An 18,917-nucleotide genomic window follows, 5' to 3' on the forward strand; every position below is an offset into this window, starting at 1 on the left:
GACGAAATAAAGGAGAATGAGATGGGCGTGGCATGTAGCGTGCATAGGGGAGAAATAAGGAGCTGCAAAATTTTGGCTGGAAAGACTGAAGGGAACAGACAAGGACCTAGGCATTGATGGGAAGATATTTAAACGGATCTTAGAATAAATAGGATTGTAAGTTATGGATTTGATTCATGTGGCTCAGGATAGGTACAGGTACCGGATATTAGCACAGAAATCATAAATAGCCCATAAATTGTAAGAAGTGACATGTATTAAATGGCATAGTAATAGCACAGATATTTTGAAAGAATATTATTAATGTGGATGTAATTCAGCTAGTAAATAGTAAAAATATTGGCACTTATTATCCTAAATGACAGTAGGCTGTTAGTCGTCTGGTTCTTAGTAAGTCACTTCACTGTCGTCGGTAGATGTCGTCGTAGTAAAAATATTAGCTTCTAATATCAATTTAGGTAAGAGTTTTTTTAACAAAATTTCTTGCGCTTTCCTGATTTTCCTACTTTTTACTAGCCTAAGAACAATATGTGGCCTGCGTATATGAAGTTCTTCGTCACATACACTGGTCTACTTACGCTTTTACAAACACCTTAAATTTATCTTTTTTCAAAATACGTTCTTCGTAACGTAGCCTACAAAGAATATGAAAAAATGCTCGTTTTGTAACACTTAATAGGCTTATTTAATTTTCTATCTATAGGAGACTATAAGACATTCCGAAATACTCAGAAACATTCAGTAAATATTCTAGTATTGTTCTCATAACGTCTATATTAATATTAAATTCCGACACTTTAAAATAATGTATTACTTATTGTTTTATCAAGACCTTATCAGTGATTTTGATTTTGTTGATATATTCATTATCTACAGTTATCTGCCATTGTTTATACAGGATTATAAGAGATTTTTCGCCTGATTATGTTTTGCATTTATGTTATCATCTATTATATTACTGTCATCGGTATTTACAAGTACCTGACTTCGGCAAACTAGCGGTGGCTTGAAAGATTGTACTCTTTACCAAATATTACTAGAGTGACAAAATCAAGGAGTATGAGATGGATGGGGCATGTAGAAAACATAAGAAAGCTGATAAATGCATACAAGATTTTATTCGTGAAACCTGGATAGGTGGATGACATATTTTTTAAAACCTATATGCAGATGTAAGGGTAATATAAAAAGGATCATGAAAGAGTGGTGTGTGAGGGTGTGAAGTATAATCACCTGGCTAGAGACACGTAGCAGAATCTTGTGAGCCAGGTAATAAATATTTCTTCTTCTGAAATCATGTCAAAAGACATTCGAAGCCTTCTGTTAGATACGCTATTTTTGTTCACATGCCAGGTCACTCAGTTGCCACAGTATCTTATAATTTTGTCGTGTCGATAATCCAGAGATGAAAATCTGTGTTTTTAACCCAGTATTGGGGCGTGACTTTTCGTGTTACCCAATTCCCATGATGGGGGGGGGGTAAAATTTTGATAATTGAGTATATACATCCTAGAAGACAGCTATGACAATTTTAGCTAATTTAATGCTTAAAGTTAACGAATGGAATATTAAGGAATATGACCGTCTTCTCGTAGGTTGCGCCGTGTAGTCTGGCCAGATGATGGAGGCAGCAAGCACCTCTGAAACGTCGAAAAACTTCTACCAGATTACAGGGCACAACATCCCAGAGGCAGTTTGCATTTTCGCGACAGCGAGGACCTGAAATATCACCTACAAAAGAGGAAGGAAATGTAAACAAAGAAAAATTTTTGCTTACCTTCTTTATTACACCTTATTCTTTAGTTCCATGCGACGATAATTTTTCAGAGAAAATATCTACAAAGGAATCATGGAAGTTCGGACTGTTGTCTAAGACTTGAAGTTCAAATTTGTACCAAGAAAATGACGTAACATATTCTTTGATTGTTTGACCACTTTTGTGAGAAAAAGGGTTGGTCTGCCTACTTCACTGATTTTTCTTCTTCTTAGAAGCAAAATTGCTACAAGAAAATTACTGTTTTAACAAGTTCCCTACAATACAGTGACACTAACTTCATCTTCCGTGATGCACAATAAGAAGTCGCAACACGGTACACGCGTACAACGAAGGTTGCGTAATTAAAATCGCGAGAAATGTGATGCAACGCACTACGAGAAAAGCCAGCACGCAAGCAAGTAACGTGTTAGCAGTCGACGTCTGGCTAACGTCTCAGACCGGAAGGTTACGCAGCCCCTTCGTCCCGCAACTATACATTGTATCGTGCCTCTTCTAAATGCTCCTACGCCTACAACAGGTCCATGTTAAGCCAGGACTAGGTGGTTGACTGTGAATCGCTTGCCGGAGATGTTAAGATGCATTTTATCTGATCGGTTCTTTGTGTTCCAGTGTATTGAGTACCACGAAAATAGAAAAGAAGACTTTTTCGTTTCTCAAAGTGTTAATCAGGATAACACGGCTAACATGAGCGATGTTTTCCTGCTTTATCCTATCCCGCTGCAATGGCCAATCTTAAGGTGTACGAAATATGTGTTTCAAGTACTTATCTAAGACCTGTAACTTTCCATTTTGAAGTGCAAGGCCCAAGGCTGGATATCCTAAAATAGTTTCCTAGACGATCTAAAGGCGTTCATTAAGCAGAATAGCCCGCATGTACAGGGCATTCCAATTTACTAATTCTCCGAGTTCAAGTAACAGCACTGAAGAAGCTAGAATTAAATGAAGGCGAGACGTAATAACACACGATGCAATTATACCGAAGTAAATATTACTGTTCATGGAAGACCGAAACGTGATTTTGCAATTTTGTATTCTTGTTTCCAGCAGGTGGAATTTTTATTTTACCAAGAATGTATGTAAATAATTTTCTACCTACGTCTGTCAATAATCACAGATTACGTACAATTTTTTATATAAACAACATATTTCTTTTACTGTTTAAGTTGCTAATAGACCTCGCTTTTGGATCATCAGTTGCAACTACAATCCAAAGAAGAACTCTGTGAAGTGACCTTCAGGACACACAACGTGCTTAAGGGATCGGAGAAAGTAAGAGAAAAGAAACAAAAGATTCCGAGAAAAGTATGTAAAGTGCATTGTGAGGGATTTTTGGAATCAAATCCCACAACCCTTATTTTGTGAAATTCCCTGGCAGCTTGCATGATGAGTTGCGGCTAATCCATCATTACTGTCTCTTTGTTGGAAGTCCGTGCTTATCTTACGCCCGCACAGGCTCGAAGTCCCCTCTTGTCATTTGGGTCCAGTTTAAGGCGCTGATACTTAACGGCCTGGAGACCCAGCATAAACTGCCATTTCGTTGTGGAGTTTGAAGCGGGAAACACCCACTAGAAGCTGTCATGACAGCCAAGAGGAGAGCACAGGTAAGTCAAGCTACTGTCTGCTGTTTAATGAGGCGTAACGAGTGCTTGCCGCATGGGAATATTTTGCAGGTCGTTCCCATTTCCTCAAGGAGAATATCAGTTTTAAGATAGTGCTTGTTTATATTCACAGACTGTTTAAGTTATGAATTGATAATCATCGGTTTAAGGAATCTCAAAGGATTCAATTTATTATGGAAAATGCATAATTCATTTTACATAAAATAAATGTATATATTAATATCCAATTAGAAAAAAAAATATTGTCCTTGAAAATATTAGGATCGGAATTCTTTTAACCAAACTTTCTTTCCTGTTCCCTCAAAGATGGAGGCGTTTCTGAAGGCATGTGTAGTAGTGCTAACCTGCATGGGGATTGATGCCAGACCTCCGGTGAACAGAGCCAAAGGAGCGTTTGGACTTGAAGAGGTTATCTCGGGGGAGCTAAGTAGCTTCGGGTTCTCGGGTACTTGGATATCAGGTGAGTGTATCTGTTGGAGAAGCCCAGTCCACTGGCAACTAAAGCCACTGGCTGTCCAAACAAAACCTGGCAAGTAAAGGAATAAAAGTGGACACATCTACCGTGGGATCTTATAACATTAGGCAATTTAGTCTTATCTCACGACATACGCTACTGGAAGATGTCCGTTTATAAAAACACAATCGTATCAAACACGAACTTGAGGCTGAACTCTGGGTTTGCTAGGTTACGGATAATTCGAAATATAGGCTTTAAAGCGACAGTCATATTTCGATTGTAATTTTTGGACTGTCACTCCTTTATTCTGGCACAGACAAATTAACAGTATTATTAAAAAAATTCTGACGATTGCATAGTTGTTATTTTCAATATCCCTGCTGAAGAAATACTTCAATAAAAGTTCAATATTTTTAATGATGTTCTACCAGACATAAATCGTGTAGGAACATTACATTTATTTACTTGCAATATGTTTGTTATTCAATACAATCAACGAACTACAATCTCTCCCAATTTAGGACCTTTTAAACTTCGGATCAATTGTTCTTCTGTTAATAAATTATACAAAATAGGTCTATAAATCAATACAAGACAGCAGATCAATGATTTGGTTACTGTTGGTTTCGAAATGTAAATTTTTCACGTTCTGTGCAAATGAAAGGTCTTTCAGATAATATTTGTAGTCGTAAAATACATACATATATATATATATATATATATATATATTGTTGGCTTAATGTGTGAGGTAATTAACGTAAAATAAGTAGACTTCTATTTCTAAGTTGTGCTTTCGGCATAATTATTTTGTGTTTGTTCTTTCTGAAGAAATTAATTTTCGGTCTGCGACCTGCTACAGAAATCGATGTCGGGTAGCAAAATAAATTTATCCAGTATACGAAAAGTATGTTTTACTATTAAGTGACAACATTAAGAAATAGGAGCCCCACTGGTTTGAGATGTTGTCACGCGCTCCCCGATTTTGGAAGTGAGTTTTCGAATTTTTCAGAACAGAACCTTCATGGAGCCTGCGGAGTAATATAATCATGAACAAGATATTTCGTGCGACAATAGAAAAACTTAGTTGAGTATGAGCCGACCAACAAAATTCGAACAGCACTTATTACAACTGTTGTCTCTCTAAGATACGTATGGAACGGAAGTAAACATAAGGACAGTTGTCATTCTTAGGTCACAATGACAGGATGGCGCTTTGATGTGATCGTACATGAACTCAGTGGGTTACTCTGACAGCATGAAGGATCTCTACCAACATGAACCCAATAAGATATCGCTACCTTGCCAGTGTTTGTTGATGTCTGTTCTATACAGATCTATAGCACGTAGCATAAAAACCAATCACTATCATAATGACAAAAACAATTGAACTGTATCAATGTACGCGTACTGATTTCCTAAGGTACCCAATTTTAACCACGTCTGTTTACCGGCATACTAATTGAGATGTATCGCAAGTTTCAGCTGTCTCAGCACCCAAGTACCTCAGAATATATTCAGGTTGTTTCATTCCGTATCAATCTTATATATTCTCTGAAATTAATGTAATTTCTAATATGACGTTATGTAACCTACGTATTTGATGAAGTTCTGTTAAATAAATCACAAACGAGCGTTCCATACAAGAAATACCAATTTTTTGTATCAAAGAAAATCACGAATAAGTGAGAATTTGGAAGGGAACTATCCTGCCATATTTCAACGTATTCGAACATTACTTTAAGATAGACCTACCAAGGAATACCCACGAAAAAGATCAGTGAGGATGTGAGATATCAGGTTCTCACGGCGACGAGTAGATGCCTGTTTTATTGGTTGTTGCACCGCATAGCCTGGCGGAATTTTACCGACGTTTCAGCAGTGTTTGCTGTCTCCATTACCAGGCTATCTTCATCGGTCAGGGTTGATATTGGCCGAGTGAGATTTAAAGCCTCTGATTTGTATAATGATCAAACCGGCCGAAATTAGAAACCTATTATATCAATCTAGGTAAATGCTGGAGCCATACCTGAAACTAGGGTATTGTCGCTTCCATCAGTAATGTTTTCATACCATGCCATTCCTGATACGACACTATATTTCAACACAACTAACAAAGTGTTATATAAGCAATTAACCAACTAACCAAAACAGCAGACATGGTAGCATGTTGAGCATGTGAGAATTTAACTGAAGCAGAATAAAACAGTCTGTTGTAAACAAACTTTTTACACACTCGGTGGCCAATACCTCACGTGCTGAAACTGAAACTGATTCCTGTCTGTACTGTGAACTTGTAAAAACCACTTTCCAACAATCAGATACATAAAATGCCTGTCATTTTACAGAACACGCGACCTTATTACCAACACGATTGGGGATTACATGTTTACATTCCGCGCGCGGCGACTTCTTGAACCCGCTTCTTTCTGTCGGGCAGTACAGCGTAACGGAGCATCAAAACGGAAAGAAAATCTGGCTTCAACCAACTAACAACACAAGACAATAAACGTTTAGTTTGCGGTGTATCACTTTTAGTGATAAACCGAGAAACTGTATCGCTACAGAGACCCTAATGAGTCCTATAATTATACCTATTGCTAATAGTCGTTATGGGAAGAAAGCCACACAACCGCCGGCTCTCTGCAATCTTAATCGCTGGGGCACTGTATTCATGGGTTCGAATCCCGCTCAAGGAATTAATGCTTGTCCTCGTCGTTCTGTTATACTGCCCTGTGTAGGCAGAGAGCTTGCGACGGGCTAATCACTCATCCACAGAGCCCTATCAGTTGTCTAAATAGTTGAAACATCCCAGCAGCAAGCACATCTGAAACGTCCATGAACATGTCAGTCTACACGGCGCATCTCAAAAACAAGCCATTTTCATACTTGCTGCCTTAAAAGCTGAAATATTATTTTAGTACAAAATACAGTGTAGGTGTCAGATTCCACAAGCACGGCTGTCACAGAAAATAGCTGTATTTCATCTTTTTTTAAGTATCAATCGGTGGCTCTAAAGCTGCTTCAAGATTCGGAATTTATTGATCTTTCCGTCTGTCTGCTCTTAGGCTTACGGCATTCTAGGGCTCAAAAATAGTTAACAAGTCCACACGCCGTTCAAACTCGGAGGATAAATATCGGCACAAATATTTTATGTCTGTATAATTTAAATATGATATCTGTACTATTAACTAACTTCTGTAACAGTAGAATTTGTAGATACCTATTGTGTTCATTTCTTAAGAAGTCTGCTATGAGTTAAATCTATACCAATGTGTAATAAAGAAGGCATTCGGATTCAACGTATACAAGAGAGTTAAGTACATTTTCCATCGTGTTAATAGCTCACTTTGCAGCATCAGATGCATATTGCACCGTAAATCAAATAACAATTCCCAGATAAATGTAATAAATGTTCTACGTTCTAGGCTGCACGAATCGGATACTTATAAGTTCATGGCTTAAAGTTGAAATCATATTCTGTGTTAATTCTGCTTGGTCGTTTTACGAACAAACTTTTGCATCATTTGATCTAGATTTGGTTAAACGAGGCTTTATCGACATGTTCTGGAGTCGCGACTTACCTGTGTACATACATAATTCTAGACATTGTCTCTTGTTCGAAGGAGCCCCTACGGTTCCGCTTGGAGTGAGACAGTCAGACCCTGCTGTACTCCTCCTTCCGAATGCCTTACCTTCTCTTCAACTTACCTTTACCGAAAAGACGAGCGGGCATTACCTGGGAATCTTCGTAGCCGTAAATTTATATTTGTTCCCCTCACCCTGTTGAATATTTGATCTGTCTTCCAGGAAAGCAGTTCCTTTACACGGACCGAAACACAGGGAACGTCCTACAGTATGACTTGCCCACGCTTTCTTCGTCGGTTTTAGTGGAGAGTCGAGTCTTGGTGAGTATAAGGTATTTGTTATACAGCAAAGTGACCAGATTAGATCAAAGTCACATTATGATGCAATTTGTATTCAGTTCGCGAGAGAACACTTTGTATAGCGTAATTATTCGGCGTTTTGTGTTGTTCGATCAACAGCTTGACAATGGACGATAAATAACTCACCCCAAGATGACTGTCTTCTAGGTTGTTGAACCGTGTAGTCTGGTAGAAATTTACAGACGTTTCAGATGCATTTGACGACTCCAACATCAAGGTGATAGGTGGAGGCAGCAAGCACCTCTGAAACGTCCATAAATTTCTACCAGACCACACGGTTCAATAATCCAGAAGACAGCCATCTTCTACTCGCCGCCGTGAGGATCGGAAATTTCATTCAACTGACCACAAATTAGAAACTCCGGGTCCATGGAGTAGCCTTCAATGGCCAACTAAAGAGGAGCTGGTCAAGACATTCCCTTCTTAGTGGAAATCAAATGTTCAGTCTACTTCACATCTTCAAATGCTACTTCTAACGTAGTTTATTTTTATATATCCATAAATTAGGTTTAAGTCACAGCTCTGCATCCAGCCAGTAAAAAGTATTTTCTACATGTTCACTGGATGCATTGGTATTCTGTCTAAAGACGTCATATCAACAGGTATCTAGTTAGTGTCGAATGAGACATTTCTCAACCGAGAATCTTAAGGTTATACCTAAGGGTTTCCGCAAGTTGAGTAGATTTTACTGTTTATTTTTGTGAAGTTTCTATAAATTTTATTGTTTCACGACCATAATTATATATCTCCATGACCAAAGTAAGTCTGTATTACAACTAAGTCACAATATCATAATTTTTGATGCTGCTTTGCTACATATTCACAGAATGGAAGTAAGTGAAAGACGGAAAGTATTAAGCTTTTCTCATCACATTTTTACTTCAAAATTAGAGCAAAAGCATGAGTAATAATAATGATAATTTCATAAAATAAAATTATATAATACATGTAACATGCATTACAAACAAAATGTGTTCCGGAAATTGCCGCTGCCCTATGTACCTTAGGGACAAGGTCTGTCTCGGGTACATGGAAGTAAATACCACATAAAGTGGTGAATAGATGGGATAATAATAATAGCAATATTACATCCTTTATCTATATTGATCCATTCAGTCAAAATGTTCGAGGTAATTTTTCTGGGAGGAAGGGGATCTGCGGTATCACGGAGGTTTATGAACACTGGAATAAAGGCAAAGATGACCACGAAAGACCAATAGGAAATTCCATACAGCTAGGCGTCTGGGGCTGACGAATTCCACGAAGCTTTCAGTGTTAATAAATGGTCCTATGACGAGCGTTCAAAACGGAACACTGGCCGCAAGATATCCCCTTCTCGGTGGCGCTATTAACACAGTACATTATTAATTAATATTCCAAAGAACAAAATAATGTTGCCGTTCTCAGTACACTGACACATATATTGCCCAACTGTGTGCTTCAGTCCACTGATTGACAGCCATATTCATCTAAATGCCTGTCGCGCATCCAACCACAGACCTTGTAGTTGTCACACAGTCATTTGTTCTCACGAATGGAATGATGTACCGAAGCGGCGCGCTTTCAGGGAAATGGCAGAGTAATTTCTTTTGGAACGTTGTGCATGCGTTATACGTTTCCCTTTTACGGTTTATGAAGTTAAGTTAGATTATTACTTAATGCTTTCTCTTTTAATTCCCCCTTTGACTCCTGAATTCACTTAACCGCATAGGCAAATTTCAGTTTTCTCCTAAATGACTTACAGGAATGATTACATCGGAAAACTCCTCAAGAACTGCTCTTCTGAGTAGGGACGCCAAACTGAAAATAAAATAAATGCCACTGCAGGTAAACGTTATCAACAATGCAGATATTTACCGTACATGCACTACAAAATTATTTTATATTTCGTTAGCTCACATCGTAAGAAGTCTCGAAGTAAAGTGAAGACATCTTAGTAAGGTCTGTATTTTACATGATGCAGACCTATTGCCTTAGTATGTAGGGGCAGATGGCTGGTACACGTAGCCTGAAGGGAAGGCACCACTAGGGGGACTTAGGCGTAGATTAGGGATGATATTAAAATGGATTCTAAAGAAGTATAGTTTGAGGATGTAAAATGAATTTATCTGACATTTATCTGTAAATGGGGATTATTTCTTTAATCAGCCATTGGCCAGTTGTTCTTCGTAGTGGCGAAGTGTTATTTTCTTTGGGGCATTAATTAATTCTTATATATTACTTTGACGAACTTCGGCTTTAAAGGGCTCGTTACAAATTTTGAATAAACCTTACAGAACGTTGCGTCTATCCTAGTTGCCTGAAACTTCATTCATTCGGTTTCAAGGGATTAATAACATGTAGTGGTATAAGCCCACAAGAAGATAAAACTTGAGGAATGAATGACACGTTCTACATCACATCACACGTTGGCTTTATAACTGAGTGCAAAACGGCATTAACCTGGCCTACCTCTGCTAATAGCTTCGGAGAGTAGTGTAGGTGTTAGCCTGCCAGCGTTTAACACCTTAATCACAAGAGCCCCGAGCTTCGGAATGTTTTCATGGAAGCAAATTTGCAAGATGCGGAATGCAATCGATCATGATGGGTTTATGAAGAGGTTGGCCTCGTGTATCATTCACGAGGCCGGGCTGCGACAGCTGGCTCTCACATCGGCGCCATCAGTATGTCTCACCTCAACAGGATGAGTGATGCGGGATATTCTATTCACTTATTCAAATCTACAAGACATCAGTTGTTACGTGAATGTACCATAGATACCGTTTGACCCTAACCTGAACCGCTTCAATTCTCTTGAATAATTAATTCCACAACACCAAACGTCGTAGTCGAGTATTCGTGAGGTCCCGGGTTGCAATCGGCTAACGTGGTTTTCCTCAGTCCCTCCAGGCAAATTGTCTTAAATTAGGCCACAATCGCTTCCTTCCATGTCCTTTCCAATTCATTATTCACTATCATCCTGTCATTCCTCGCTATATAGTCCGAGCTACTCAAAAGCTTCGCTAAATAAACTACAAATAAATAAACACTGAAAATAATTATTACTTCATCTACGGATTTTGTAAACCAAAATTGATAAAGCCAAGAAGCTTTACAAACCAAAGCAAATTATAACATTAGTGTATCAAACCGAATTTATCACAGATAATACCCTGACCTTTTTTTTTTACTTTTAGTGTAATTTATTAATTCTCCATTGTGCAGTGTCTTTGTAAGAAGATTATATTTCTTCAGCTTATAGCCAAAGATTCATTGCCATGCTTACAGAAGCTCAGAATTGGGCTCTCATCAGTCAGTTATATACCCGCCCCATCCTCCCATTACATTGCTTTAAAACTAGTTTTAATATTATCCTTCCATCTATGTGTAGGTCTCCCACGTAGTCTGCCTCACGATTTCAATCATGCATATCGCATTTGTTAAAAGTTATATAAATTTCGTTGAATTAATCATCCTAATAAGATAAATACTATCAAAACTATAAACAAAATTGAACCTCCTCATTATGTGATTAACTCCAACATACTGTTGCTTTCTCCTTATTATATCCAAATTTTCAAAATTTGTTTTTAAACACCCCAAATTTCGTACCCATAAAAACTAAAATTATAGCCTAATTACCGCTGAAATCTTAACGTCGTATTTCTGTATTAATAGAAATATATGTATTCGTAAAACATTTTTTTTATGTTTCGTTATTTATATCAAAATTATTCAAATCAAAGTTTTACTTATTAATGAGATCTATATTTTACATTTTTTCCCAATATTCTGTACGTTGAGCCGTCAAAAAAATACAAGTTCGATTTAGCTTCAAAAACGTGGAATTATATTGAACCGATACAGGACGAAATTAAATGTATAAGACAAATTTTACTTTTCACCCCCTACACCGAACCTCATCCAAATCTGTTCAATGATTTCGAAGATATAACTTTCATACTAACACTGCTTCTTCCTTACGCGTTCAGTTATTTATTTGTTTACCAAACATAAATATGTAGTGCATAACACAGATCCTTAATTGTGTACATTTTTGTTGATTTCAAAAGAGAGGCTAAGGTTGGCTTATCGTAGTTAGAGTTAAAGCTACTTTAATCTATGCCGTAAATCATGTGTTGACAGCTGAATGTCTTTCGCATTTGCTATCATTCCAAACAATTGCGTGATTTCTACAAGACATAAAAGCAGTGCATTGCGATTACAGATCAAATCATGGGATTCTGTAAATCTAACTTAGCGTCTGTGAGATTAGAATGGAGACAACTGTGTCATTCCACAACCCAAGACAAAGCATGGCAATGTAAATTAAATATGTCCCATTTCACTTTGGGTGTTCCTTGACCTAATGCGACGGCTTGTGTATTGCATCATATTTAGTCAGCTTCGCCAATAGAATGTTGAGATAGTACTCTACAGTTCTTATGAATAAACACCAGCATAACGAAGGTTACTTTATTCTTCTATTATTATTACTACTACTACTACTACTGCTGCTGCTGATAGGCCTCCTACTGCTATTATTACACCTAAGGTAGACGTGAAATTGAATCTCTGTTTAAAATCACGCCATGAAGTACGAAGCGAGGGTAGAAATATGGCTCCACTGAATAGGTTACTGGATGGGCTCCAGAATCAATCTGGGAATGTTATCGAAGAGATAAATCTTTATCCTGATAGGGAATTAAATACAGGTTTATCAGACAGTAGCTAACAACTTTGCCGACTGATATCTCGCGGTTTACATATTATTCTGACCCGAAGGTTATACCATGGTTGCTTATTTCCACATCTTTTCCAATCTGCATTCTCTATCATAATGCCACAGTCGATACAGCGTCATGCGAGAATGGTCCCAGCAAATTATTATCTTAAACCCGTTGCATGGTAACGTTATATTAATATGTTTTTATTTTGGTAATAATTTAAAACAAAACACCTGGCATCAAAATCAGATATTTTTCATGACATGAGATTATTTTTGTTTTGTTGTATGCAGGAGGAGTACCGGGCCACGAGCTACGAACTTTCGGCTGATGGACTTTACCTTCTGATTGGTTATGACCTGCAAGCGGTTTGTATTATGACTATACGTACACATTGTGATCACAAGAGTCTGATATTTGTCGCCTCAACTGACTAATCTACTGCCCTCTGTTGTCTGTTGCTAGGGTTTCCGACATTCAACTGTCTCCAGGTTCGTTATCTACGATCTCAATGACAGGTGCGTGTAGCCGCTGTGTAGCGTGTACAAGTCAAGTTAATCATACTAACAGGCTAAGAATACGGAATACTTTATACATGTATCCAAATATTACACAGATGTATGCATGTATGCAGTAAGGTCCAAGTCGTAGTTTTAATATTAAAATTGTTAGTGTCCTTCACAATTTTCATTTAAAAGTAAATTCTAGTGACCAGAAGAATCAGTAGATAAATTTCGGATTTATAATAGATACAAAGAACTAAGAGAATGTGAACAAAACTCATAAGTTGCTTTTGAAGTGACTATGTCTATTTAACCCTTTGAAACCAAAACTCATCTAAATAGTATTTAGTGATTTAAGTCCGTAACGCGAAGAAAACACCACACTTCACCATTACACAGACCGATTTATTAATACTGTTTATGAAAATAACCTCTGTTTATAGTGAGAATCATACGATTCCCATAAATTAAAAATGTTGTTACTAATTGTTTTTGCAGGAGAGACATATAGTTACCACTGGGCTTTAAAGGGTTAATAATTTTAAGTGTATCAAAAGGGAATAACACAATTTACAGTTATAGTAAGCCTGCACAGTTACAAGGAAATACATGGAAATTTGTGGTGGAGATATCGATTATGGTTTTTTGTGTTGTGAAGTCGATTAGTCTTGCAGGTGATTCACATGGTACTACGAGAACCAGTTATGTTATCATATAGACCAGGAGTTAATCCACCACATTCAGATATAATCAGTGAGATCTATGTAATTCATTAAAAGACTTGTCAGTTTATACAAATATACCTAATCAGTTATCAGTGATAAAACAAACTTGTTCCACTTCAAACCAACCTATCTATTAGTAGCTTAACCCATTAATGGGCCATTGCCGCCTCCTTTCGGAGGTTTCTTAGTCTTTGAAGCGTGCATTTATGCGTAGTGAGTGACAAGCCCACTGACTGCACAATTTCTACTCTATCCTGATTTCTCTGCAAGAGCCATCTAGCAGTGAAGTAGTGAATCAGGAGAGACTTGGGTGAGAAATTGCCGCTGAATTTTTCTCTCGTATCATGCTCGCAAGGATCTTTTACATGCCGTAAATCTACGACATGGATCCGCCGGCTTTACTTTCCCTCCGAAGGAAGATGTGCTATGGATTTTTATCACTCTTAAAAATCCATCGACCTCGGCCGGGATCGAACCCGCGAACCTTGGGTCCAGTAGCGAGCACGCTAACTCAAAGCAACCTATAAAATTTAAATACGAAACTGAGGCAAATGTGGGCATAATTAAGGTCAAGAAATCAGACTTTTAATCGAGTTAATAGAATGCACATAAGACCAAGTTCTTTAGATATTTCCAGTTCTAATGGAATACACAACGATTTAATTTCGCTTGTCTACAATGAAAAACAGATTCATCTGTTGTTATACTCATATTACCCTTGGCTACAGGGGTTATTTATTCAAAAAGCGTCTATTAAACAAGCAATTATAAATATATTGTGTTTCTTGTGGTGTGCTCAGGACATACTTTCCAGTGGCTAATGGCGCCCACCTGCAGTTAGTACGCCTTGCTCCGACTGGCAGCGCGCTAGTGTATGTTTTGGACAACGACATATATTACCGAGCGTCGGGAAGAGCGGATACCGTGGAGCAGCGAGTCACATTCACCGGTGTTCCAGGCGTCTTCTATAACGGCGTACCTGACTGGGTGTATGAAGGTGATTTCTTCATAAGGCTCCCGTAAACTTTACCAAAACTGCCCGCTTCGAATTCGGGCGATTGCGGATTTAATTACTTACTAGGACGTAGCCTGTTCCAAGTTCGTACAACTTCTTATGGACCGCCGGGACTTTCAATTCCTCCTAGTATAAAATTATCAGTTTGGAATCCTAGTCTTCTGTCCTGGCGGGACTGCTGGTTGCCTATTCGCTATACACAAATTTATTTCGACTGACGTTTTGTTATGAAACAAGAAATTAGCGTCGTAATTGTTTACAAGACACCATGGTAGTTTGTTTTAAAATCATTACACATTCATCATTAAAAAACGTTATTCGATTTGGCGATAAGTGAACAATGTTGTTGATAAATCGTCGTAAAATAAGGTAAGTAAAAGTCATTATCATGGTTATTGTGTGGTTTGGTTAGTAATCCTCGTATCCGGATTCGAATCTCGGCCAATGGTCCTAATTAAGTTTGTCATGGCTTTAGAAAGTCCCTGTAGACCAGGGGTCGGTAACTTTTTTATTTCCGGGGACCGTTATGGCTTTTTATATCTCTGTCGAGGGTCGAAGAAAAAATTTGTATTTCTTCAACTTAAAGAGTGTAGCTGATATTCACTTGAAAACGGTTAAATGCTGTATCTCGCCATACAACTGAGTTTCCTGTAACGACGTTAGCAGCGTTCAAACTGTTTTGATTTCAAGTAAATGCTAATTTGATAAAACTTCAACAATTTCCATTGTTTTGTTAAATGCCATATAGTTTGACGAACGGAAATGTACCTTGGCACAATAACACGATTTTAACGATATACGCCTATTTTTACAAAGTTGGTTCATTAAAATATAGTTTTTGCGAGTGTCCTCGCTTTTGCTTAGTTAATACATACATTCTATACTTATATCAGTGTTCCTCAGGAGCAGAATTTTTTTTCCCTTCTTGCATTGTCAAACTCCCAGATCATGTGACATACCCCATAAAAAAGATGTAGCCCTCTGAAAGCAGGTTGCCAACCCTATTCTAGACGGTCATCTCTTTCACGAGTCATGCGTAGTAGTCATCTTGTAATTTGACATGGCGGCCTGCAGGCCGGGTGCTGCTCACAGCGGTCGTCATCTGAACACAATGAGCACGTAATAAGTTTTGTGTCTCTTCCAGAGGAGGTCCTGGGTTCGGGCTCGGCGCTGTGGTTTTCAACGGACAGCACGTTGCTTGCATTCGCTACGTTCAACGACTTGGACGTAAAGACTGCCTCGTACTTCCACTATGGGCAGCCTGGTACCCTCGAATCACAGTACTCAGACACCATTAAAATAAGGTACCCCAAGGTGAGCAACATCGCACGTCTACTGTCACGAATTGTGCCCGAAATAAAACGAAATACGTAACTGATCTCGTTTTTGTTAACCCCTGCAGGAAGTAGCCCAATAGTGGCTTAACATTTTCATGTCCACTTGTTATAAAGTTAGGATGGAATTTTTTTACTGTGAAATGTCCAAGGCAGGAAATATTTGGTGTGATGTAGGATTTAGAACTTGCCTTATGTTTATTCGGTAGAAAATCGGTACAGAACAGTTCCTATAATATGCACGTAACAACAGCTATGTAGGATGAATAATTAATGCCTTAAAATTTAATTGTCATGCAGTCCAGTGCAATGTAATAGTTACTTGTGCCGATCTTCTTTCAAGAGCTTGATATGGAAATGCTGCCCCACTACAGCGTATGCTGTGCAAAGGCCTCTGAAAGCTCGGTAAATGTCTATTAGACTACACGGCGCTACAATCCAGAACACAGCCATCTTCAGACTCTCCGCCATGAATACCTCAGATCCTGTAAAGAGAAAATAGGTCCACGACGAAATTAAAAGTAGAATAAATTTGGGAAACGCTTGTCTTTATTCAATTCAAAAACTAAAGATCAAAATATATAAAACAATAATTCTGCCTGTTGTATTTTATGGTTGTGGAATATAGTCTCTTACTTTGAAGAAAGAACGTAAATTACAATTGTTTTTGTTTGAAAACAAGGCGCTCAGGAAGATATTTCGACCCAGGAAGAATGAAATAATTGCGGAGTTTATAATATTACATAACGAGGGGAGCTGCGGGAATCGTGCAGGTCACCTAGCATAGTGAGAGGATAGTGAGATATAGGAGGCTCCTTTGAGGTGGACATGTAGCACGCATGTGGGGGAAGACAACCGTTGCATACAGAATTTTGGTATGAAATCCTTCTGAAAAATAGCCATTGGACAGATCGAGAAGGAGATGGGAGGATGACATCAAGATGGATCTTGGGAAAGTGGGCTGTGAGGATGGCAAATGAATGGATTTAGCTCAGAATCGTGGCCGGTGTCGGGCTTTGGTGTTGTCGATGTTGGACCTGCGGATCCCGCTACCAGGGAGTTGTTAGTTAGTTAGTGGATAACGGCTATTGGCATAGTCTAAACCAAGAATCTTTGTAGTTCAATACTAGGATCACGGATTTGAATCCTACTTGAAACATGCGTCTTTCTGTTGTGTGTGTAATGTGTAAATAGGGGCCTTGTGTCGGGTCAGGCCTCTGATGAAGTAAATATACCAAACGTCCTAAAAGGAGTCTAGGATAACTCACAGAAAAATTATCCCCGTAAGTAAGAAAGGTATCATAAGTCTCTTACAGGCTACTGTCACTAGTAATTTGTTTGCTTCGATACTTATGAAGCTCTGGCATCTGCTGAATCGACAGTGGTCTTGGGAGTGCAAATTACGAACTAGTAGGAGTCCAACTAAGCAGTTTTGGTTGGGTGTGAGGAAATGCATCTGGAAGACAGGACTCAGGATAACCACGAAAAAGTTTAAATGAAATACGTACGAGGTGCGATCGGAAAGTTTCTAGACTGTTCCTATAAAAACCCGTACACTTATCTCAGGTATTAAATTCATCCATCACCCTCGAAGTAGTTCCCCTGGGAGTGAACACAACGATCCCAGCACCGCTGCCAAGCCTGGAAGCATCCCTGGAAATCTTTCTTTGTCAGCCTGTCAAGCACCATCTGCTATTCTGCCTGAATCTCTTCTATCGTCTCAAATCTCCTTCCCTTTAGCTGAATTTTCATCTTTGGGAAGAGGAAGAAGTCACACGGCGAATAAGGAGGGTGCGGGATGACGGCCATGGTGTTTGAGGCCAAAAACTGGCGAACTTTGAGGGCGGTGTGCGCTGGCGCGTTGTCATGATGCGTCGCATGTGGAGTTCTTCCTTTAGAATCATCTGACAGGTCCCATAGCCTATCCCAACAATGTCGCACAAGTCGTTGATGGTACGACGTCGATCTTCGTGAATGGCCTGCCGAATCTTCGTAATATTTTCGGGCGTTGTACTCGAAGATGGTCGTCCAGAACGCTCGTCATCATCGACAGAGGTTCGGCCATTTTTAAACGTGAATGCCACACAAAAGTTTATGCACGACCCATTGCGGACTCCCCAAATGCTTGCTTTAGCATTTCATAGGTTTCCGTAGCCGTTTTGGCGAGTCTTTGGCAAAATTTGATGCACACGCCATTCCGAAATCGCAGGATGGTCGGTGTAATGCACTACCAAACCGCCCGTAACTAAGAAACAAATGCTAATTCGATGATGCCGGCTGCCACACTGATTTACTATGAATGTAGGCCGCACCCCCTAAAGTCAGAAGCTCGTACTACATCCGGTTCGCCCGCTATTGACACAGTCTTGAAACTTTCCGATCGCACCTCGTACTTATAAATTAACTACATTGGAACGGATCCCAGTGGCTCGAAACGACTAAGCATGGAGTTTATCCTGAGCAACGCTTGAATCTCATTCGTGTCACAACTTATCGCCTCAAGAGCAACCTTGTTGTTCATCAAAGTTTCACGAGAGGTACATTTACCCCGCGTGTTCAAGCATTACTCCACGTAGTACAGAAGACGCAGTGGTATATGGTCCACGCATTTAATACGTCGGTTCTAATGGAAGTCAATTGTCAGTTTTACACTCCAGCCGACATCAACCCAGTGGAGAATTCCCCACTGCAGCCATTGGATAACAAAATGAGAGGCCTCCAAAGTTAACGAGGGCACAATTGTTACAAGAAAACAATACACTGCTCTTGCCAGGAACAGAAATCCGGTCGTCCAACTTGTAGAAAGTATCTTTACCCACTGATATGTTCTGGCTTGT

General features: G+C 38.9%; 1 protein-coding gene across 1 annotated transcript in view; it reads left to right on the forward strand.

Moving 5' to 3' along the window:
- The first annotated feature begins 3,241 nt into the window (after positions 1 to 3,241).
- LOC110830808 (venom dipeptidyl peptidase 4) overlaps positions 3,242 to 18,917 on the forward strand; it is a 29,515-nt gene continuing 13,839 nt past the window's right edge. The window contains exons 1-7 of the mRNA XM_087353325.1: positions 3,242 to 3,378; positions 3,703 to 3,856; positions 7,661 to 7,758; positions 12,797 to 12,871; positions 12,969 to 13,021; positions 14,532 to 14,728; positions 15,891 to 16,060. Of these exons, the coding sequence (XP_087209451.1) occupies positions 3,355 to 3,378; positions 3,703 to 3,856; positions 7,661 to 7,758; positions 12,797 to 12,871; positions 12,969 to 13,021; positions 14,532 to 14,728; positions 15,891 to 16,060 (771 nt within the window). The 5' untranslated portion in view covers positions 3,242 to 3,354. The remainder of the gene's footprint in view (positions 3,379 to 3,702; positions 3,857 to 7,660; positions 7,759 to 12,796; positions 12,872 to 12,968; positions 13,022 to 14,531; positions 14,729 to 15,890; positions 16,061 to 18,917) is intronic.

This window comes from Zootermopsis nevadensis, unplaced genomic scaffold (assembly GCF_977971745.1).
Source record: "Zootermopsis nevadensis isolate Lab colony 2312 unplaced genomic scaffold, Znev_1.0 Znev_ptg000022l, whole genome shotgun sequence".
Lineage (NCBI taxonomy): Eukaryota > Metazoa > Arthropoda > Insecta > Blattodea > Termopsidae > Zootermopsis > Zootermopsis nevadensis.